Raw genomic sequence first — 20,091 nt, forward strand, 5'->3', positions numbered from 1 at the left:
TTACTTAAATATCTGGATGCGACTGCTCAACCAATCAGCCACAACTATTCTTCCGTCACTAAGAACTGCTATAGATGTTGGTTTGTTGAACTCTCCTGGTCCCCTCCCATATTTTCCAAACTTTGTTACAAACTTACCACTCAGTTCAAATACCTGAACTCTGTGATTGTCTCTCTCACAGACCATCAGGTGTCCTGCCTTGTTAACTGACAAAAAGCGGGGTTCGTTAAACTCCCCGTCCCTATTCCCGTAATTTCCAAATTTGTACAAAAAGTTACCATTTATATCAAACACTTTGATACAGTGTTCACCACCGTCTGACACTATAAGATATTTGTCATATTGAATACAGTGACAAGGAGAAGTAAAACCCTCACCTTCACCTTCACCAAGTTTATGCAAAAACTGGCCACTGGGAGAAAAGGTTTTTATAACTTTGTTGCCCTTATCGGCAACAATGATATTTCCATTCCTGTCAACAGTTAAACCAAGAGGACTCTTCAGCTGGTGATCAAGATTTCCTTCATCACCAAACTGGCTCAGGTACTCACCCTGCTCATCAAACAATTGAACTCGGTGGTTAAGAGTGTCTGCTACTATACTGCGTCTATTTTTATCAAATGCTATCCCAACAAGAAAATTAAACTCGCCCTGTTTATCACCCTTTCTACCAAAAGATCTTAAGTGAGTTCCATCACTACTGAATACCTGAACTCTGTTGTTATTACTATCAGTCACTGCAATTTCATCTCGTTCATTCACTGCCACTCCATATGGACTGCATCGAATTCCAACGGACAAGTCTTGATGTCCAAAAGATAACCAGTGTCTGAACTGTCTGGGTTTCGGTTTAACAGGAAATGGACTGCCACGAACGTGTTCTTCATTTACTTTCACTGATACTTGGCATTTTCCTGTATCTTTGAGGAAATATCTGACTTTGTAGTTGCCATCTTTCTCATCTTTCAATCGCACTTCCGTCGCACAGTCATGGTCTCGCTGATTTTTTATTGCCACGGTTACACAGTCACTCTCATTGTAACATTGTTCTCCTTCGGCATTTCTTGTGGTTAATAAAAAGTTTGATTCAAGTCCAACACTCGCCTCACTGATTCCCTCCCCTTCGGCAGTTGACTGATGAGCACAAGTGTTTGTCACAAAAGTTTGAAATGTGCCGATACCGTCAGAATTAAGACTGTCAAGCAATGTTTTGTTTGACAGAAACACAGGGGTGAGTATACTGTTACAGTCACTAATAGTTGAAATGTTTTTACTTGAACCAGTTTTAAGGGCCCTTGCATCTTCCATTGAAAAGAAAAGGGCGTGATAAAACCTGAATTTAATCATAAGACTCGAGATAACATTCAGACAGTACGTTAAGGGACTATTTTAGGTGATTTGTTCATCGCTGTTCCTTGTAAAGTCGGTTACCATGGAAAGGCCTTGTTCAACCCGCCATTGGTTTGGCCAAAAATGCAAATACAAAATTCAGTCAGTAAAGGTGCACTGAAAACAAACAATCCTTCAGTGAACTGCTCCTGACTGACTGAATAAAACACTCGTCAAAAGGGAAGATGTTATTGAGAACGAAAAGTGAACAACTACCTTATAAAGAGTGCGGAACAATTCTGATTCCTTACAATGGAGAACTCGGTAGTGACATTTCGCTTGCTTTGGAAAAAGTCAATGGGAAGATAACTGACAAGGATGCAAGAAATTAGTTATCAGTAAAATGTGTCTTATTATGCATACGAAATCCTAGATTGTGAGAAGGATAAACAGTATATCAGTTAGGGGTGACATCAGTTAAAGAACGGACAAGAGAATATAAAGTGTTTATTCTCTTGGAACAAATTTAAACCCGATTAAAGTCGTGGATTTCAGCGCGCATCGAATGAAGCGGCCTCAACAAAGCCCTCCTCAGAGGTGTGAAGATCCTCGCTCGTTATTTCCATGGCTAAAATCTGGCTGGAAAAATTCTGGAAGCTGATCTACCTGCTTAAACCTCTGATGTAAATCAGAGAAGAGTAAGAATTGGGCGTCGGTGAGTTTGTCCTATCGCTGCATCTTCCGCATGAAAATTCAAAGAGGCCGTTAACTCCAAGCGAAGGTGGCTTGTTTATTCAATGATATGGCCGTGAATTTTGATTATGTGTCGAGCTTGCAATGTAATCAGCAATATCTGAGTAATTCTTTGAGCTTCGCCGCTACCTCAAAAAATTCTTATTAAGCTTAACAGTCAAGTTATGTACAGTATACTACTGAAATAATTCAACACATTGGAACAGATTCACATTTTCCTTGCTCTTTGACAATTTTAATGAATTTTTGTTTCTTTTCCAATAATGAATACACTATCATAATAATTTTTCACCTTTTTTTTTTTTGCCTTCCCTAAAAAACTAGAATCTAAAGATTACAATGGTAGGATCCTTTCACGCGAATCGAAACAGAGAGAAAACCCTAGCTTTTCGTGACGCACCGCCTTAAAAGTTATCGTTTTTTCGGCAAATACTGCAAGATTTACATGAATAAAACAATCACGTCGCAAACATTATTCAATGCTGGTGTATCTGTGTAGAGTTACATGAAACTGCACTTTGACGTGCAGTTTCCTATAACTCTACACAGATACACCAGCATTATTCGTTTATAACAAGTGAACTGAAGGACGAGCCATTAGAAAAGTGAATAGCCAACAACAGAGGAAAAAGAAGGTGTTGTCCATCTGAGCTCATGGAAAAACGACAAAAGCAACAACGACAATTTGTAAATGAAATCTTGGCGAATTTGATTGAAAATGGCAATAACCAGTTTGCAGTTAACTTATTGTTTTTCTAATGGCCTCTCTCTGAAAGTTCAAAACGGGTCATTTTAATCTACTTTTAATTAATTTCCATTTATTTAAGCAAAATAACCAAGCTAAGAAAACACTTTTCTTAGGTTTACCGTTAGCAAGAGAAAAAAAGTGGGATATTATTTTCTCTTTCGTGATGGAAAACCTAACGCACGAACTTGTAACTATACAATGAGCAAAATGGAATCCACTGACTCAAAGTTTTACAATGTTCTTTTCACTGAGACTACGACGAAAAGCTCATCCGAGAAATGATTTGAAGATGAGGTGAAAACAATTTTTTAGAAGTAATTTGTAGTCTGAATGTGATGGTAGATAAATTATCCACGTTTACTCAAATATCTGAATGCGATTGTTCCACCAATCAGCTACAACTATCCTACCATCACTAAGAACTGCTGTAGATGTTGGACACTTGAACTCTCCTGGCCCACTCCCTCGTTTTCCAAACTTTGTTACAAACCTACCACTCAGTTCAAATACCTGAACTCTGTGATTGTCTCTGTCACAGACCATCAGGTGTCCTGCCTTGTTAACTGACAAAAATTGGGGTGAGTTTAACTCCCCGTCCCTGTTCCCCTTATTTCCAAATTTGTACAAAAAGTTGCCATTTATATCAAACACTTTGATACAATGTTCACCAGCGTCTGACACTATAAGATATTTGTCATATTGAATACAGTGACAAGGAGAAGTAAAACCTTCACCTTCACCTTCACCAAGTTTATACAAAAACTGGTCACTGGGAGAAAAGGTTTTTATAACTTTGTTGCCCTTATCGGCAACAATGATATTTCCATTCCTGTCGATAGATAAACCCAAAGGACTCTTCAGCTGGTGATCAAGATTTCCTTCACCACCAAACTGGCTCAGGTACTCACCCTGCTCATTAAACAATTGAACTCGGTGGTTACTATAGTCTACTACTATACTGCGTCTATTTTTATCAAATGCTATCCCAAAAGGAAAATTAAACTCGCCCTGTTTATCACCCCCCCTACCAAAAGATCTTAAGTAAGTTCCATCACTACTGAATACCTGAACCCTGTGGTTATCAGTATCAGTCACTACAATGTCATCTCGTTCATTCACTGCCACTCCATATGGACTGCATTGCATTCCAACGGACGAGCCTTTTTGTCCAAAAGATAACACGTGTCTGAACTGTCTGGGTTTCGGTTTAACAGGAAATGGACTACCACGAATGTGTTCTTCATTTATTTTCACTGATACTTGGCATTTTCCTGTATCTTTGAGGAAATATCTGACTTTGTAGCTACCATCTTTCTCATCTTTGAGTCGCACTTCCGTCGCACAGTCATGGCCTTGCTGATTTTTTATTTCCACGTTTACACAGTCACGCTGATTGTAACATTGTTCTCCTTCGGCATTTCTTGTTGTTAATAGAAAGTTTAATTCAAGTCCAACTCTCGCCTCACTGATTCCTTTCCCTTCGGCGGTTGACTGATGAGCGCAAGTGTTTGTCACAAAAGTTTGAAATGAGCCGATGTTGTCAGAGTTAAGACTGTCAAGTAATGTTTTGTTTTCTTTGAAAAGGAATTGACGAAGACCTTCAAGGTCAGTCGCGGCTTGTTTTCCAATATCACTGACTTCCTCAGGTAAGACCGTATTCAGTGACTTATCTAACTGTGTAATCTCGGCATTTGTACATCGTTTTAAAAGTGTTTCCGTTTTTTCGACTGCTGTTTCAAGCAGTTTGACTCGACGGTTGACCTCACATTGTTGAGTTCGCACACATCCAAGGGATTCTTTAATTTGTTTATCAGCTATGTTTAACATTTCCTTCTTCTTTGTTTCAATGAGTGAGATCATGTTCTCAGCAAACTTGTGGATGTCTCGTTTCACTGCATTGCCTCGCGCTTCAATTTGTTTACACTGTCTTTCAAGATCAGCGATTACGTTTTTCTTGTGTTCAATATTTTTCTTTTGTGTCTCGATCGCAGACTTGACTTGTATCTTGCGTTCACTTGCTGCTTCTTCTAGAACAATCTTAGCGTGACCATCATGGATGGTTGCAACACACAAATTACAAATGGCAACGTCACAGTTGTTGCAAAAGAACTTGAGTTCTTCTTTTTCGTGATGCTTCTGTTGGCAAAATACCGGCCGCTTTAAGACGTCCTCGATGTCTTGATCTTCAAAATCTTTCAGGGCAAGAACTCGATGCTCTTTATTCGCTTTGATTAAGTTATGCGCAATGATACACTCGTCACACCAGAACGCACAGCACTGAAAACAGTACGAACTGTGTCTGCTACTTTTGTCGCAGTTTCCACATTTTACTCCAGCAGTATGGCATTCTTTGATGGCCAGCACGTCTAGCAAACTGTTCATACGAAAGTTTGTTGGCAGATCTTTGAGTTTTCCACTGCTAGGAACTTGAACTTCCTTTCGGCATTCAGGGCATGGGAAGATGTCATAGCGGCCACTTGTTCGTAAAATCTCGTTTAAGCAGTGCAGACAGAAACTGTGCAAACATGGCAGTATCTTTGGATCAGTAAATGTGGTCATACACACAGAACAGGATACTTCTTCATGAAGATTGTCAAGCAAGGTTTTTATATCCATGATTGAGTACAACTGACTAAGGTAGAGATATTAACTTCAAGTCGCCCCAAGCGAAGCTTTTTGATATCAATTATCATATTTATCGCATCAGTGATATCGACCAATCAAGGCAGGTTATACATGCTGTGGATGTCTGGGTTCTAAGAGTTGTTTACAGGTAGTTTATTTCTGAGAAAAGCTTGACCTGTAACGACCCCAAATTAAAGGATTACGAAACTCAGACACGAAACATACTTCAGTAAAAAAACTAAATCTTTCATATCAATTTTCACCAAAAAACACTTCTTAGTCACGCTACTGTTTCTTTTTGCTTCAAAAACAGAATGACCAATATGAGCTCATAAACATGACCTGACTGTAGTAAACCCTTAAGGAGTGTGTTTTGGAGGAAAACTCCTAGATTATGAGGGGGTAAAAAGTTGATGGTGACATCACCTGCAGAGGGAAGGTGAATGAAATGGGAGCATGCGTATAAGAATTCAGTGGATGTAGAAAACACTGACGGGGAAGAAACTTTTTCGAAACGAGGGAAAGATGGTGGGATGTTTCAGATCATAAACTCTGCGAGAAACCGCTTTTGTCGTCAGAATGAACATGCGACCTGGATTTCTGCGCGTAATGAAAAATTGGACCTCAAAAAGGCGCTCAGAAAAAGTGAAAGGATCCTCAATTGCTACTCTAAGGGGATTAATTGGCCAGTAAAATTGATGGAGTAAACCTGTCCACCTAATTAAAATTGTGGATGTAGTTTGGAGAGAAAAGTGGAATTGGGCGTCTGCGTGTTTGCCGTAATGGTAGAAACCCGCCACCTTTCAGTTGACTTTCTAGTTTTTCAATATATGGTCGAGCATTTTGATTACGTGTCGAGCTTCGAATAGTTCTTCTACCGAAGAGAATGTTTGTAAAATCGTGCCTCTGTAGAGAGTTTAAGATAATAAGGGAAGGAGGTACGATAAAGACGTGGTTTTTGTTGCGGGGTCTGAAAATCTCCTACACAAGTGGAAGAGAAACGAAATCATTTTCCTCAGTTGCTTAAAGGAAGCTTAAAGGAGTTTAGTTTAGAATTGAACGCAAACTGAACTTGCAACTTTCGAGTATTGTTTTGAGATTTGTTTAGCGAATTCTGTTTTTGGAGATCATCAAAGATTTTCAAAAATATTAATGAATTTATATTTTCTCTTTGACCACAGAGGGAAATAAATTACCCTTAAACACAGGGGTGAGTATATTGTTACAGTCACTGATAGTTAAAATGTTTTTACTTGAACCAGTTTTAAGAGCCCTTGCATCTTCTATTGAAAAGAAAAAGACGTGATAAGAGCTGAATTTAATCAAAAGACTCGAGATGCCATTCAGATAGTTAAGAGTCTATTTTAGGTAATTTGTTCATCGCTGTTCCTTGTAAAGTCGGTTACCATGGAAAGGCCTTGTTCAACCCGCCATTGGTTTGGCCAAAAATGCAAATACAAAATTCAGTCAGTAAAGGTGCACTGAAAATCACTACAGAAATCGAACGAGATATTACAAACGACACAGGAATGAGGTCAGACTATAATTCAAAGCCAGCTTTTAACGAATGACACGACCCCTTAGGGTGTTAATGTAGGAGTGATGACAGTTAGCACATGTGACTTGGACAAATATAGGACGAGTCACATATGAGATTATTCTCCAGGCTGACAGACAATTTTTACAATATTATTTGACAATATTCTGTGCGATTAACTGATGATGTTAAATGAAACAAATTTTGACATTCAATCCTTCAGTGAACTGCTCCTGACTGACTGAATAAAACCTAACCTTATAAAGAGTGCGGGACAATTCTGATTCCTTTTACAATGAAGCACTCGGTAGTGACATTTCGCTTGCTTTGGAAAAAGTCAATGGGAAGATAACTGACAAGGATGCAAGAAATTAGTTACCAGTAAAATGTGTCTTATTATGCATACGAAATCCTAGATTGTGAGAAGGATAAACAGTATATCAGTTAGGGGTGACATCATTCAAAGAACGGACAAGAAAATATAAAGTGTTTATTCTCTTGGAACGAATTTAAACCCGATTAAATCGTGGATTTCAGCGCGCATCGAATGAAGCAGCCTCAACAAAGCGCTCTGCAGAGGTGTAAAGATCCTCGCTCGCTATTTCCATGGCTAAATTCTGGCTGGAAAAATTCAGGAAGCTGATCTACCTGCTTAAACCTCTGATGTAAATCAGAGAAGAGTAAGAATTGGGCGTCGGTGAGTTCGTCCTATCGCGGCATCTTCCGCATGAAAATTCAAAGAGGCCGCTAGCTCCAAGCGAAGGTGGCTTGCTTATTCAACATATGGCCGTGGATTTTGATTATGTGTCGAGCTTGCAATGTAATCGGCAATATCTGAGTAATTCTTTGAGCTTTGCTGCTATCTCAAAAAATTCTTATCAAACTTAACATGCAGTCAAGTTATGTACAATATACTACTGAAATAATTAAACACATTGGAACAGATTCACATTTTCCTTGCTCTTTGACAATTTTAATGAATTTTTGTTTCTTTTTCAATAATGAATACACTATCATAATAATATTCACCCCTTTTTTTGCCTAAAAAACTAGAATCTAAAGATTACAATGGTAGGATCCTTTCACGTGAATCGAAACAGAGAGAAAACCCTAGCTTTTCATGACGTACCGCCTTAACAGTTATCGTTTTTTCGGCAAATACTGCAAGATTTACATGAATAAAACAATCACGTCGCAAACATTAATCAGCCGTTCAACTGGAATTGGCGTGCAGTTTCATGTAACTCTACACAGATAAACCAGCATTATTCGTTTATAACAAGTAAACTGGAGGACGAGCCATTAGAAAAGAAAATAGCCAACAGCAAAGGAAAAATGAAAGTGTTATTCATCTGAGCTCATGGAAAAACGACAAAAGCAACAACTACAATTTGTAAATGAAATCTTTGCGAATTTGATTGAAAATGACAATAACCAGTTTGCAGTTGACTCGTTGTTTTTCCAATGGCCTCTCTCTAAAAGTTCGAAACGGGTCATTTTAATCTACATTTAATTAATTTTCATGTATTTAAGCAGACAAACCAAGCTAAGAAAATACTTCTCTTGGGATTACCGCGAGCAAGAGAAAAAAGAATGGAACATTATTTTCTCTTGCGTGATGGAAAACCTATTGCACGAACTTATAACTAATAAAAATACAATGAACAAAATGGAATCCACTGACTCAAAGTTCTACAATGTTCTTTTCACTGAGACTACGACGAAAAGCTCATTCGAGAAATGATTTGAAGATTAGGTAAAAACAATTTTTTAGAGGTAATTTGTAGTCTGATTGTGATGGTAGATAAATGATCCACATTTACACAAATATCTGAATGCGATTGTTCAAACAATCAGCTACAACTATCCTACCATCACTAAGAATTGCTGTAGATGTTGGAAACATGAACTCTCCTGGCCCACTCCCTTTTTTTCCAAACTTTGTTACAAACCTACCACTCAGTTCAAATACCTGAACTCTGTGATTGTCTCTGTCACAGACCATCAGGTGCCCTGCCTTGTTAACTGACAAAAAACCAGGTGAGTTTAACTCCCCGTCCATTTTCCCCTTATTTCCAAATTTGTACAAAAAGTTGCCATTTATATCAAACACTTTGATACAATGTTCACCAGCGTCTGACACTATTAGATATTTGTCATATTGAATACAGTGACAAGGACAAGTAAAACCCTCACCTTCACCTTCACCAAGTTTATACAAAAACTGGCCACTGGGAGAAAAGGTTTTTATAACTTTGTTGCCCCAATCGGCAACAATGATATTTTCACTCCTGTCGACAGATAAACCCAAAGGAGCCCTCAGCTGGTGATCAAGATTTCCTTCACCACCAAACTGGCTCAGGTACTCACCCTGATCATTAAACAATTGAACTCGGTGGTTACTACTGTCTACTACTATACTGCGTTTATTTTTATCAAATGCTATCCCAGCAGGCCAATTTAACTCTCCCTGTTTATCACTCTTCCTACCAAAAGATCTTAAGTAAGTTCCATCACTACTGAATACCTGAACCCTGTGGTTATCAGTATCAGTCACTACAATGTCATCTCGTTCATTCACTGCCACTCCATATGGACTGCATTGCATTCCAACGGACGAGCCTTTTTGTCCAAAAGATAACACGTGTCTGAACTGTCTGGGTTTCGGTTTAACAGGAAATGGACTACCACGAATGTGTTCTTCATTTATTTTCACTGATACTTGGCATTTTCCTGTATCTTTGAGGAAATATCTGACTTTGTAGCTACCATCTTTCTCATCTTTGAGTCGCACTTCCGTCGCACAGTCATGGCCTTGCTGATTTTTTATTTCCACGTTTACACAGTCACGCTGATTGTAACATTGTTCTCCTTCGGCATTTCTTGTTGTTAATAGAAAGTTTAATTCAAGTCCAACTCTCGCCTCACTGATTCCTTTCCCTTCGGCGGTTGACTGATGAGCGCAAGTGTTTGTCACAAAAGTTTGAAATGAGCCGATGTTGTCAGAGTTAAGACTGTCAAGTAATGTTTTGTTTTCTTTGAAAAGGAATTGACGAAGACCTTCAAGGTCAGTCGCGGCTTGTTTTCCAATATCACTGACTTCCTCAGGTAAGACCGTATTCAGTGACTTATCTAACTGTGTAATCTCGGCATTTGTACATCGTTTTAAAAGTGTTTCCGTTTTTTCGACTGCTGTTTCAAGTAGTTTGACTTGACGCTGGACCTCGCGTTGTTGAGTTCGCACACATCCAAGGGATTCTCTAATTTGTTTATCAGCTTTGTTTAACATTTCCTTCTTCTTTGTTTCAATGAGTGAGATCATGTTCTCAGCAAACGTGTGGATGTCTCGTTTCACTGCATTGCCTCGCGCTTCAATTTGTTCACACTGTCTTTCAAGATCAGCGATTACGTTTTTCTTGTGTTCAATATTTTTCTTTTGTGTCTCGATCACAGACTTGACTTGTATCTTGCGTTCACTTGCTGCTTCTTCTAGAACAATCTTAGCGTGACCATCATGGATGGTTGCAACACACAAATTACAAATGGCAACGTCACAGTTGTTGCAAAAGAACTTGAGTTCTTCTTTTTCGTGATGCTTCTGTTGGCAAAATACCGGCCGCTTTAAGACGTCCTCGATGTCTTGATCTTCAAAATCTTTCAGGGCAAGAACTCGATGCTCTTTATTCGCTTTGATTAAGTTATGCGCAATGATACACTCGTCACACCAGAACGCACAGCACTGAAAACAGTACGAACTGTGTCTGCTACTTTTGTCGCAGTTTCCACATTTTACTCCAGCAGTATGGCATTCTTTGATGGCCATCACATCTAGCAAACTGTTCATACGAAAGTTTGTTGGCAGATCTTTGAGTTTTCCACTGCTAGGAACTTGAACTTCCTTTCGGCATTCAGGGCATGGGAAGATGTCACAGCGGCCACTTGTTCGTAAAATCCCGTTTAAGCAGTGCAGACAGAAAGTGTGCAAACATGGCAGTATCTTTGGATCAGTAAATGTGGTCATACACACAGAACAGGATACTTCTTCATGAAGATTGTCAAGCAAGGTTTTTATATCCATGATTGAGTACAACTGACTAAGGTAGAGATATTAACTTCAAGTCGCCCCAAGCGAAGCTTTTTGATATATTAATTATCATATTTATCGCATCAGTGATATCGACCAATCAAGGCAGGTTATACATGCTGTGGATGTCTGGGTTCTAAGAGTTGTTTACAGGTAGGTTATTTCTGAGAAAAGCTTGACCTGTAACGACCCCAAATTAAAGGATTACGAAATTCAGACACGAAACATACTTCAGTAAAAAAACTAAATCTTTCATATCAATTTTCACCAAAAAACACTTCTTAGTCACGCTACTGTTTCTTTTTGCTTCAAAAACAGAATGACCAATATGAGCTCATAAACATGACCTGACTGTAGTAAACCCTTAAGGAGTGTGTCTTGGAGGAAAACTCCTAGATTATGAGGGGGTAAAAAGTTGAGGGTGACATCGCCTGCAGAGGGAAGGTGAATCAAATGGGAGCATGCGTATAAGAATTCAGTGGATGTAGAAAACACTGACGGGGAAGAAACCTTTTTCGAAACGAGGGAAAGATGGTGGGATGTTTCAGATCATAAACTCTGCGAGAAACCGCTTTTGTCGTCAGAATGAACATGCGACCTGGATTTCTGCGCGTAATGAAAAATTGGACCTCAAAAAGGCGCTCAGAAAAAGTGAAAGGATCCTCAATTGCTACTCTAAGGGGATTAACTGGCCGGTAAAATTGATGGAGTAAACCTGTCCACCTAATTAAAATTGTGGATGTAGTTTGGAGAGAAAAGTGGAATTGAGCGTCTGCGTGTTTGCCGTAATGGTAGAAACCCGCCACCTTTCAGTTGACTTTCTAGTTTTTCAAGATATGGCCGAGCATTTTGATTACGTGTCGAGCTTCGAAGAGTTCTTCTACCGAAGAGAATGTTTGTAAAATCGTGCCTCTGTAGAGAGTTTAAGATAATAAGGGAAAGAGGTACGATAAAGACGCGGTTTTTGTTGCGGGGTCTGAAAATCTCCTACACAAGTGGAAGAGAAACGAAATCATTTTCCTCAGTTGCGAACGATAAATCGAAGCTTAAAGGAGTTTAGTTTAAAATTGAACGCAAACTGAACTTGCAACTTTCGATTATTGTTTTGAGATTTGTTGAGCGAATTCTGTTTTTAGAGATCATCAAAGATTTTCAAAATTATTAATGAACTTATATCTTCTCTTTGACAACAGAGGGAAATAAATTACCTTAAACACAGGGGTGAGTATACTGTTACAGTCACTGATAGTTAAAATGTTTTTACTTGAACCAGTTTTAAGAGCCCTTGCATCTTCCATTGAAAAGAAAAAGACGTGATAAGACCTGAATTTAATCAAAAGACTCGAGATGCCATTCAGACAGTACGTTAAGAGTCTATTTTAGGTGATTTGTTCATCGCTGTTCCTTGTAAAGTCGGTTGCCATGGAAAGGTCTTGTTCAACCCGCTATTGGTTTGGTCAAAAATGCAAATACAAAGTTCAGTCAGTAAAGGTGCACTGAAAATCACTACAGAAATCGAACGAGATAATACAAACGACCCAGGAATGAGGTCAGACTATAATCTCAAAACCAGCATTTAACGAATGGCACGACCCCTTGGGGTGTTAATGTAGGAGTGATGACAGATAGCATATGTGATTTGGACAAATATCAGACGAGTCACATATGAGATTATTCTCCAGGCTGACAGACCTTTGACAACATTCTGTGCGATTAACTGATGACGTTAAATGAAACAAATTTTGACATTCAATCCTTCAGTGAACTGCTCCTGTCTGACTAATTAAAACACTCGTCAAAAGGGAAGATGTTATTGAGAGCGAAAAGTAAACAACTACCTTATAAAGAGTGCGGGACAATTCTGATTCCTTTTACAATGGAGCACTCGGTAGTGACATTTCGCTTTCTTTGGAAAAAGTCAATGGAAAGATAACTGACAAGGATGCAAGAAATTAGTTACCAGTGAAAAGTGTCTTATTATGCATACGAAATCCTAGATTGTGAGAAGGATAAACGGTATATCTAAGCTAAGTCTGCAGTTTAGGTTAACTTCTTTCTAATTTATTGTTACAGTCACAACAAGATTTTAATTAGATAATCAATTTTATTTAACTGTAATTAAGCCCTTCACTCCCAAGAGTGTTAGGTCAAAAATTTGAGAAGAAATCTTTGGATTTCAATGTGCAGAATCAACAAAAACAAAAAGTGAAACATTTGAAAGTTCACACACAATAGTTTTATCCAAATAAGTTACAACCACATAAAATCAAGGCAAAGCCTATCTCTGGGAGCAAAAGGGTTAAATACCATATGTATCATCATCCAAAATTAAATGATTCATTTTAAGACTATTTTTAGACAGATAGTATTTATTGCAATAAATATAATTCAAAATATTGTATTTTATGGAAAAGAAGTGACAGATTTTATTCACAATTTGTTTCAAACCAAAGTAAAGGATTGATTAGGACTATTTTATATGAATAGCTGTAATTGAGGATTAATAATTTGCATGAAGTTTTCGAGAAAAGAAAAATAAATCAAATTTTATCCCAACCTTTCTACATATCAATGTTAATAAAGAATGAAAAATACTTTACAGGTAGAATTAATTCCTAGAAATTCCCAGGAATTTTTTAGATTTACAGCTTTTCAGGGAAAGTCATTGATGCTCTGAGTTGGAATTCATAGGAATTCCTAGGAATTCCCAGTCCAAATTTGTTGTGAAAATTCACACCTCTTATTCCTAGGAATTCTTGGGAAAAAATTTCTAGCAGTTCAAAAATCAATTTTGCAAGGGTATATTCATACTATTAGTAAGATACATGTAAGTTTTTGCTTACATGCACGATGGGGAACTCTGCCAGTCAAGAAAGGATGAGCAAAGAATTCACCTGCAAACAGAAAAATAAGTTAATACTTATTTAATAATCAATCTGCCTTGATGGGTGCTTGATACACAAGTTAATGATGGCATATGGCAATCCTCAAAAAACCCCTCCTCTGAAAATAACCCTGTGAAAGCCTCCTGAATGCTACATTTCCTTGGAAAACAAATGTACATGTATTATGTGCCAAGAGTAAAGCTTTGTCTAACATAGCCTAGGAAACTTGATTTTCAGCGTAAAATGATACTGTTCTCTTCTCTCATCTGCGCTCAGTCTTGTTCTCAGATTATCACCTGAGCAGTAACTCATTTTTATAAACTTAGAGTTACTGATTACACATGAATAAATGGAAAGATTTGTGGTTAAATTAGATGATGCCATCATTTTTAGAGAAAAATAAAACTTTCTCATACATGTTAGCCTCAATCTACCCTATACAATTCACCTTCAAATTGCCAGGAACAAGCTTTGTGTTTTTGTAACAGTAAATTTAACAAAGATGTAATAATTGTTTACCAAAATCCAGCCTCTCATGAGGGTTCCTTTTTAATAATCCAATAAGTAGGTCTTTCAAGTGGTTTGAAGTACCAGCTGGTATACTGAGGTTACCAAAAACAGTTGTTTACTATTCATGGATAAAATAAGACTCATCAATTGATAAAGCATGAAATAAATATGATATCTTCCACTAGTACGGTAATCAGATTGCATCTACCAAACAATCAGGCACAGACTGAAGTACTTTTAGATCAAGAATTGAAAACTATTAGCATGTCATTTTGCCACTCACTTTGGAGAAACAGATTTTTCTCTTTTCATAGAACTTCTTGACTGTTGGGGGCTACCTGGAAAATGACAAAATCAAGAAAATCATTGATTTTCATCTCATTTAACATTGAAAAAGTTTGTCACAATTGGCCTTTTAATGTCATGGTATGTAAGAGCACCTGAGAGGGGGCTTTACCAGTGAGACACTGATAACAATTGTCCCTACACTCCAGAGATCAGCTTTGGCATCATATCCTTTGGACATTATAACTTCAGGAGCCTTGAATGACAAAAAAGGAAAATAAACTTGGTAAATGAATATATCAAAAGTGTGAAAGGGAATTGAAATTTCGAGCACATGTCATCAGTAATATTGAAAGGATATAATTCTTAGAACAAAAAATTGCTTTCAATACAGGGTTCTTCCCATAATTGCTGACTATGTAGTTTTTTATTTTTTTGAGTTCCTGCTTATTTGCAGATAATGACAAATTAGAAGAATTCTGCAGTCTAAAATGGCAGCAATATTATTTCAAATAAACCATTTTCACTCGCAAATGAATAAAGGGGGTAAGTTTATAAAGAAACTGTGGTGTTGGTTAAGTGGGAGAGTATAGCAGGTAATTTAGTGTTAACAAATGAGTTGAAAACGTAAATTGGCCACCATAAAGAGTAAAAAAGCTGACGTTTCGAGTGTTAGCCCTTCGTCAGAGCAATCGTTTTTGCTCACAGACTGTTTCACCACTACTTATTTAGTGAAGGATGAAACTGTATTTCTAAATAGTTCCCAAAGAAACACAGTAGTAAAATTAATGCAACTCAGGAACTCAGAATATGTCAGACGTTTACACAAACCATGTACATAGGGGATCCACATAAAGTAGCTGTCATTATTTCACCAGGGAGAAATCTTTCAAACCGAAAGTCAGCTTAAATAACTATAGAATAAGTAAAATTAATGGTACCACTACATTTATACAAAAAGTAGATACCTCAGACTTCTGCCATTGCCAGTCCCAAACCCAAATAAGAAAGGAAAATGAGGAGACTAGTAACTTTATGTTGTGAAAAGCATTTCGCCACAGAATACTGCAAAAATTTAAGAGAATTTAAGGCTTATCTCGGAGATAGTTCCTTATGAAGAAGATTGACACTATGAGGTTAACGTTTGCGGTTGAATTGAGGCAAGATGAAGAGTAAATTTCACGACAGACACCTAGAGAGCCCTTATTGATGCTATTTACACCCAATGAGATATGGAGAACAATAGCCTGTGTACAGCCGCCCCCTACCCTGCAAAAGAAAATCGGAAAGGGGCCCCCTACGCGATTTTCATTTGGAGGGTAATGAATGACACGCCTTCTTGGGGTGTTAATGTAGGAGTAATGATAAATAGCAGACGTTACTTGGACAATTATTAGACGAGTCACATATAAGATTATATTCTCCTGGGTGACAGACCTTTGACAACATTCTGTGCGATTATCTGATGACGTTGACCAAAACAAATTTTCATATTCAATCCTTCAGTGAACTGCTCCTGACTGACTGGATAAAGCACTCGTCAAAAGGGGAGATGTTATTGAGAGCGAAAAGTGAACAAATGCCTTATAAAGAGTGCGGGACAATCCTGATTCCTTTTTACGGTGAGGTACTCGGTAGTGACATTTTGCATGATTTGAAAAAAGTCAGTGAGATGGTAACTGACAAGGATGTAAGAAATTTTATGTCAAACACCAAAAAAACCATACCATGCCTTCAAACATTGTAATGTTTCTAACCACACACCCCGTGACTGAGGTTACCCGGTAGTTAATAGTAAATAAATAGGACTAATTATTGTCTTCTTAGGTATGAGAAATCCTCAATTGTGAACAATACCGGCCACAGTTCGCGGTGACATCTGTCTAAGAACAAAAAGAGAATGTGGTAGTATTTATTTTATTGCGGAACGGATTTTAACCTGATTAAAGTCGTGGATTTCGGCGCGCATCGACCGAGTTGATCTCAACAAAGCTTTCGGCAAAAAATTCAGGAAGCTGACCTTTCTGCTGATGTAATTCGGAGAAGAGTAAGAATTGGGCGTCGGTAAGTTTCTCCTATCGTCGCATCTTCTACCTGAAAATTCAAAGCGAGCGCCAGCTCCAAGCGAAAGTGGCTTGTTTATTCAACATATGGCCGAGCACTTTGCTTATGTGTCGAACTTGCAATGTGATCGGCAACATCTGAGTCATTCTTTTAACTTCGCTGCTACCTCAGAGAATTCTCATCAAACTCAACTCTCCACGGGTGTCAAAATTATGTACGGTATACTTCTGAATTAATTGAACACGCTGAAACAGATTCACATTTTCCTTGCTCTTTGAAACTTTTTATGAATTTTTGTTTCTTTTTCAATAATGAATACACCATCATAATAATTTTTCATCTCTTTTGTTTGCTTTCCCTAACAAACTAGAATCTAAAGGTTACAATGGTAGCAATCTTACCGCAAACATTATTCAGTTCAACTGCACTTTGACTTGCAGCTTCGTTTAACTCTATACTAATACACCAGCATTATTCGTTTACAACTAGTGAACGGAAGGACGAGCCATTAGAAAAGAAAATAGCCAACAACAATGGAAAAATGAAAGTGTTGTCCATCTGAGCTCACGGAAAAAACGAAAATTTGTGAATGAAATCTTGGCAAATTCGATTGAAAATGACAATAATCGGTTTACAATTGACTTATTATTTTTCTAATGGCCTCTTCCTAATTGTTCAAAACGTGTCATTTAAATCTACATTTAGATTGGGATTACCGTGAGATAGAGGAAAAAATGGCACATTATTTTCTCTTGCGTGGATGGAAAACCTTAAGCGCGAACTAATAACTATACAACGAACAAAGTTCTTTGAAAGTTCACTGACTCAAAGTTCTAAAATGTTCTTCTCACTGGGACTACAACGACAAGCCTACCAAAATGATTTCAAGGCGAGGTAAAAACAATTTTTTAGAAGTAATTTGTAGTCTGAATGTGATGGTAGATAAATTTTCCGTATTTACTCAAATAACTGAATGCGATGGTTCAACCAATCAGCTACAACTATCCTACCATCACTAAGAATTGCTGTAGATGTTGGAAACATGAACTCTCCTGGTCCACTCCCTTTTTGTCCAAACTTTGTTATAAACTTACCACTCAGTTCAAATACCTGAACTCTGTGATTGTCTCTATCACAGACCATCAGGTGTCCTGCCTTGTTAACTGACAAAAAACGGGGTGAGTTAAACTCCCCGTCCCTGTTCCCCTCATTTCCAAATTTGTACAAAAAGTTACCATTTATATCAAACACTTTGATACAATTTTCACTAGCGTCTGATACTATAAGATATTTGTCATATTGAATACAGTGTAAAGGAGAAGTAAAACCCTCACCTTCACCTTCACCAAGTTTATACAAAAACTGGCCACTGGGAGAAAAGGTTTTTATAACTTTGTTGCCCTTATCGGCAATAATGATATTTCCTTTCCTGTCGACAAATAAACCCAAAGGACGGTTCAGCTGGTGATCAAGATTTCCTTTAGCACCAAACTGGCTCAGGTACTCACCCTGCTCATTAAACAATTGAACTCGGTTGTTCTCATAGTCTACCACAATACTGCGACTATTCTTATCAAATGCTATCCCAATAGGCCTATTTAACTCTCCCTGTTTATCACCCTTTCTACCAAAAGATCTTAAGTAAGTTCCATCACCACTGAATACCTGAACCCTGTGGTTATCAATATCACTCACTACAATTTCATCTCGTTCATTCACTGCCACTCCATATGGACTGCATTGCATTCCAACGGACGAACCTTGTTGTCCAAAAGATAACGCGTGTCTGAACTGTCTGGGTTTCGGTTTAACAGGAAATGGACTGCCACGAATGTGTTCTTCATTTATTTTCACAGATACTTGGCATTTTCCTGTATCTTTCAGGAAATATCTGGCTTTGTAGCTACCATCTTTCTCATCTTTGAGTCGCACTTCCGTCGCACAGTCATGGCCTTGCTGATTTTTTATTTCCACGGTTACAGAGTCACGCTGATTGTAACATTGTTCTCCTTCAGCATTTCTCGTTTTTAACAAAAAGTTTGATTCAAGTCCAACAATCGCTTCATTAATTCCTTTCCCTTTGGCAGATGACCGATCAGCGCAAGCGTTTGTCACATAAGTTTGAAATGAGCCGATGCCGTCAGAGTTAAGACTGTCAAGTAATGTTTTGTTTTCCTTGAAACGGAATTGACGAAGACCTTCAAGGTCAAATGCGGTTTGTTTTCCAACATCGCTGACTTCCTCAGGTAAGACTGTATTCAGTGACTTATCTATCTGTGTAATCTCAGCATTTGTACATCGTTTTAATAGTGTTTCAGCTTTTTCGACTGCTGTTTCCAGCCGTTCGACTCGACGCTTTACCTCGCATTGTTGAGTTCGCACACATCCAAGGGATTCTTTGATTTGTTTATCAGCTTTGTTTAACATTTCCTTCTTCTTTATTTCAATAACTGCGACCAAGTTTTGGGCAAAGTTGTGGATGTCTCGTTTCACTGCATTGCCTCGCGCTTCAATTTGGTTACACTGCCTTTCAAGATCAGCGATTACGTTTTTCTTGTGTTCAATATTTTTCTTTTGTGTCTCGATCACAGACTTGACTTGTATCTTGCGTTCACTTGCTGCTTCTTCTAGAACAATCTTAGCGTGACCATCATGGATGGTTGCAACACACAAATTACAAATGGCAGCATCACAGTTCTTGCAAAAGAACTTGAGTTCTTCTTTTTCGTGATGCTTCTGTTGGCAAAATGCCGGCCGCTTTAACACGTCCTCGATGTCTTGATCTTCAAAATCTTTCAGAGCAAGAACTCGATGCTCTTTATTCGCTTTGATTAAGTTATGCGCAATGATACACTCGTCACACCAGAACGCACAGCACTGAAAACAGTACGAACTGTGTCTGCTACTTGTGTCGCAGTTTGCACATTTCACTCCAGCAGTATGGCATTCTTTGATGGCCAGCACATCTAGCAAACTGTTGATACGAAAGTTTGTCGGCAGATCGTTGAGGTTTCCACTGCTAGGAACTTGAACTTCTCTTCGGCATTCAGGGCATGCGATTATATCATGGCCGCCACTTGTTCGTAAAATCTCGTTCAAGCAGTGAAGACAGAAACTGTGCAAACATGGTAGTATCTTTGGTTCAGTGAATGTGGTCATACACACAGAACAGGATACTTCTTCATGAAGATTGTCAAGCAAGGTTTTTATATCCATGATTGATTACAACCGTCTAAGGTAGAGATATCAACTTCAAGTCGCCTCAAGCAGA

At 38.2% G+C, this 20,091-nt stretch overlaps 4 protein-coding genes across 4 annotated transcripts; all 4 read right to left on the reverse strand.

Annotated features, from left to right (window-relative positions):
* LOC131768962 (E3 ubiquitin-protein ligase TRIM71-like) lies at positions 1-1,308 on the reverse strand. Its single transcript, XM_066162857.1, has one exon. The coding sequence runs from the start codon at positions 1,306-1,308 to the stop codon at positions 1-3; it is 1,308 nt and encodes a 435-aa protein (XP_066018954.1).
* Positions 1,309-2,353: 1,045 nt separating this feature from the next.
* Positions 2,354-5,489, reverse strand: LOC131784625 (E3 ubiquitin-protein ligase TRIM71-like). The gene has a single exon (XM_059101443.2). The coding sequence runs from the start codon at positions 5,444-5,446 to the stop codon at positions 3,188-3,190; it is 2,259 nt and encodes a 752-aa protein (XP_058957426.2). The 5' UTR covers positions 5,447-5,489; the 3' UTR covers positions 2,354-3,187.
* A 2,475-nt stretch (positions 5,490-7,964) lies between these two features.
* On the reverse strand, positions 7,965-11,105 carry LOC131784628 (E3 ubiquitin-protein ligase TRIM71-like). Its single transcript, XM_059101447.2, has one exon. The coding sequence runs from the start codon at positions 11,068-11,070 to the stop codon at positions 8,812-8,814; it is 2,259 nt and encodes a 752-aa protein (XP_058957430.2). The 5' UTR covers positions 11,071-11,105; the 3' UTR covers positions 7,965-8,811.
* Positions 11,106-17,102: 5,997 nt separating this feature from the next.
* On the reverse strand, positions 17,103-20,091 carry LOC131784630 (E3 ubiquitin-protein ligase TRIM71-like). Its single transcript, XM_059101449.2, has one exon. It carries the CDS (start codon positions 20,034-20,036, stop codon positions 17,778-17,780), a length of 2,259 nt encoding a protein of 752 aa, XP_058957432.2. The 5' UTR covers positions 20,037-20,091; the 3' UTR covers positions 17,103-17,777.

This window comes from Pocillopora verrucosa, chromosome 2 (assembly GCF_036669915.1).
Source record: "Pocillopora verrucosa isolate sample1 chromosome 2, ASM3666991v2, whole genome shotgun sequence".
Lineage (NCBI taxonomy): Eukaryota > Metazoa > Cnidaria > Anthozoa > Scleractinia > Pocilloporidae > Pocillopora > Pocillopora verrucosa.

Bases quoted from the DNA above. Each gene is read 5' to 3' on its own strand.
- LOC131768962 (XM_066162857.1), bottom strand. From the start codon at position 1,308: ATGGAAGATGCAAGGGCCCTTAAAACTGGTTCAAGTAAAAACATTTCA.
- LOC131784625 (XM_059101443.2), bottom strand. From the start codon at position 5,446: ATGGATATAAAAACCTTGCTTGACAATCTTCATGAAGAAGTATCCTGT.
- LOC131784630 (XM_059101449.2), bottom strand. From the start codon at position 20,036: ATGGATATAAAAACCTTGCTTGACAATCTTCATGAAGAAGTATCCTGT.
- LOC131784628 (XM_059101447.2), bottom strand. From the start codon at position 11,070: ATGGATATAAAAACCTTGCTTGACAATCTTCATGAAGAAGTATCCTGT.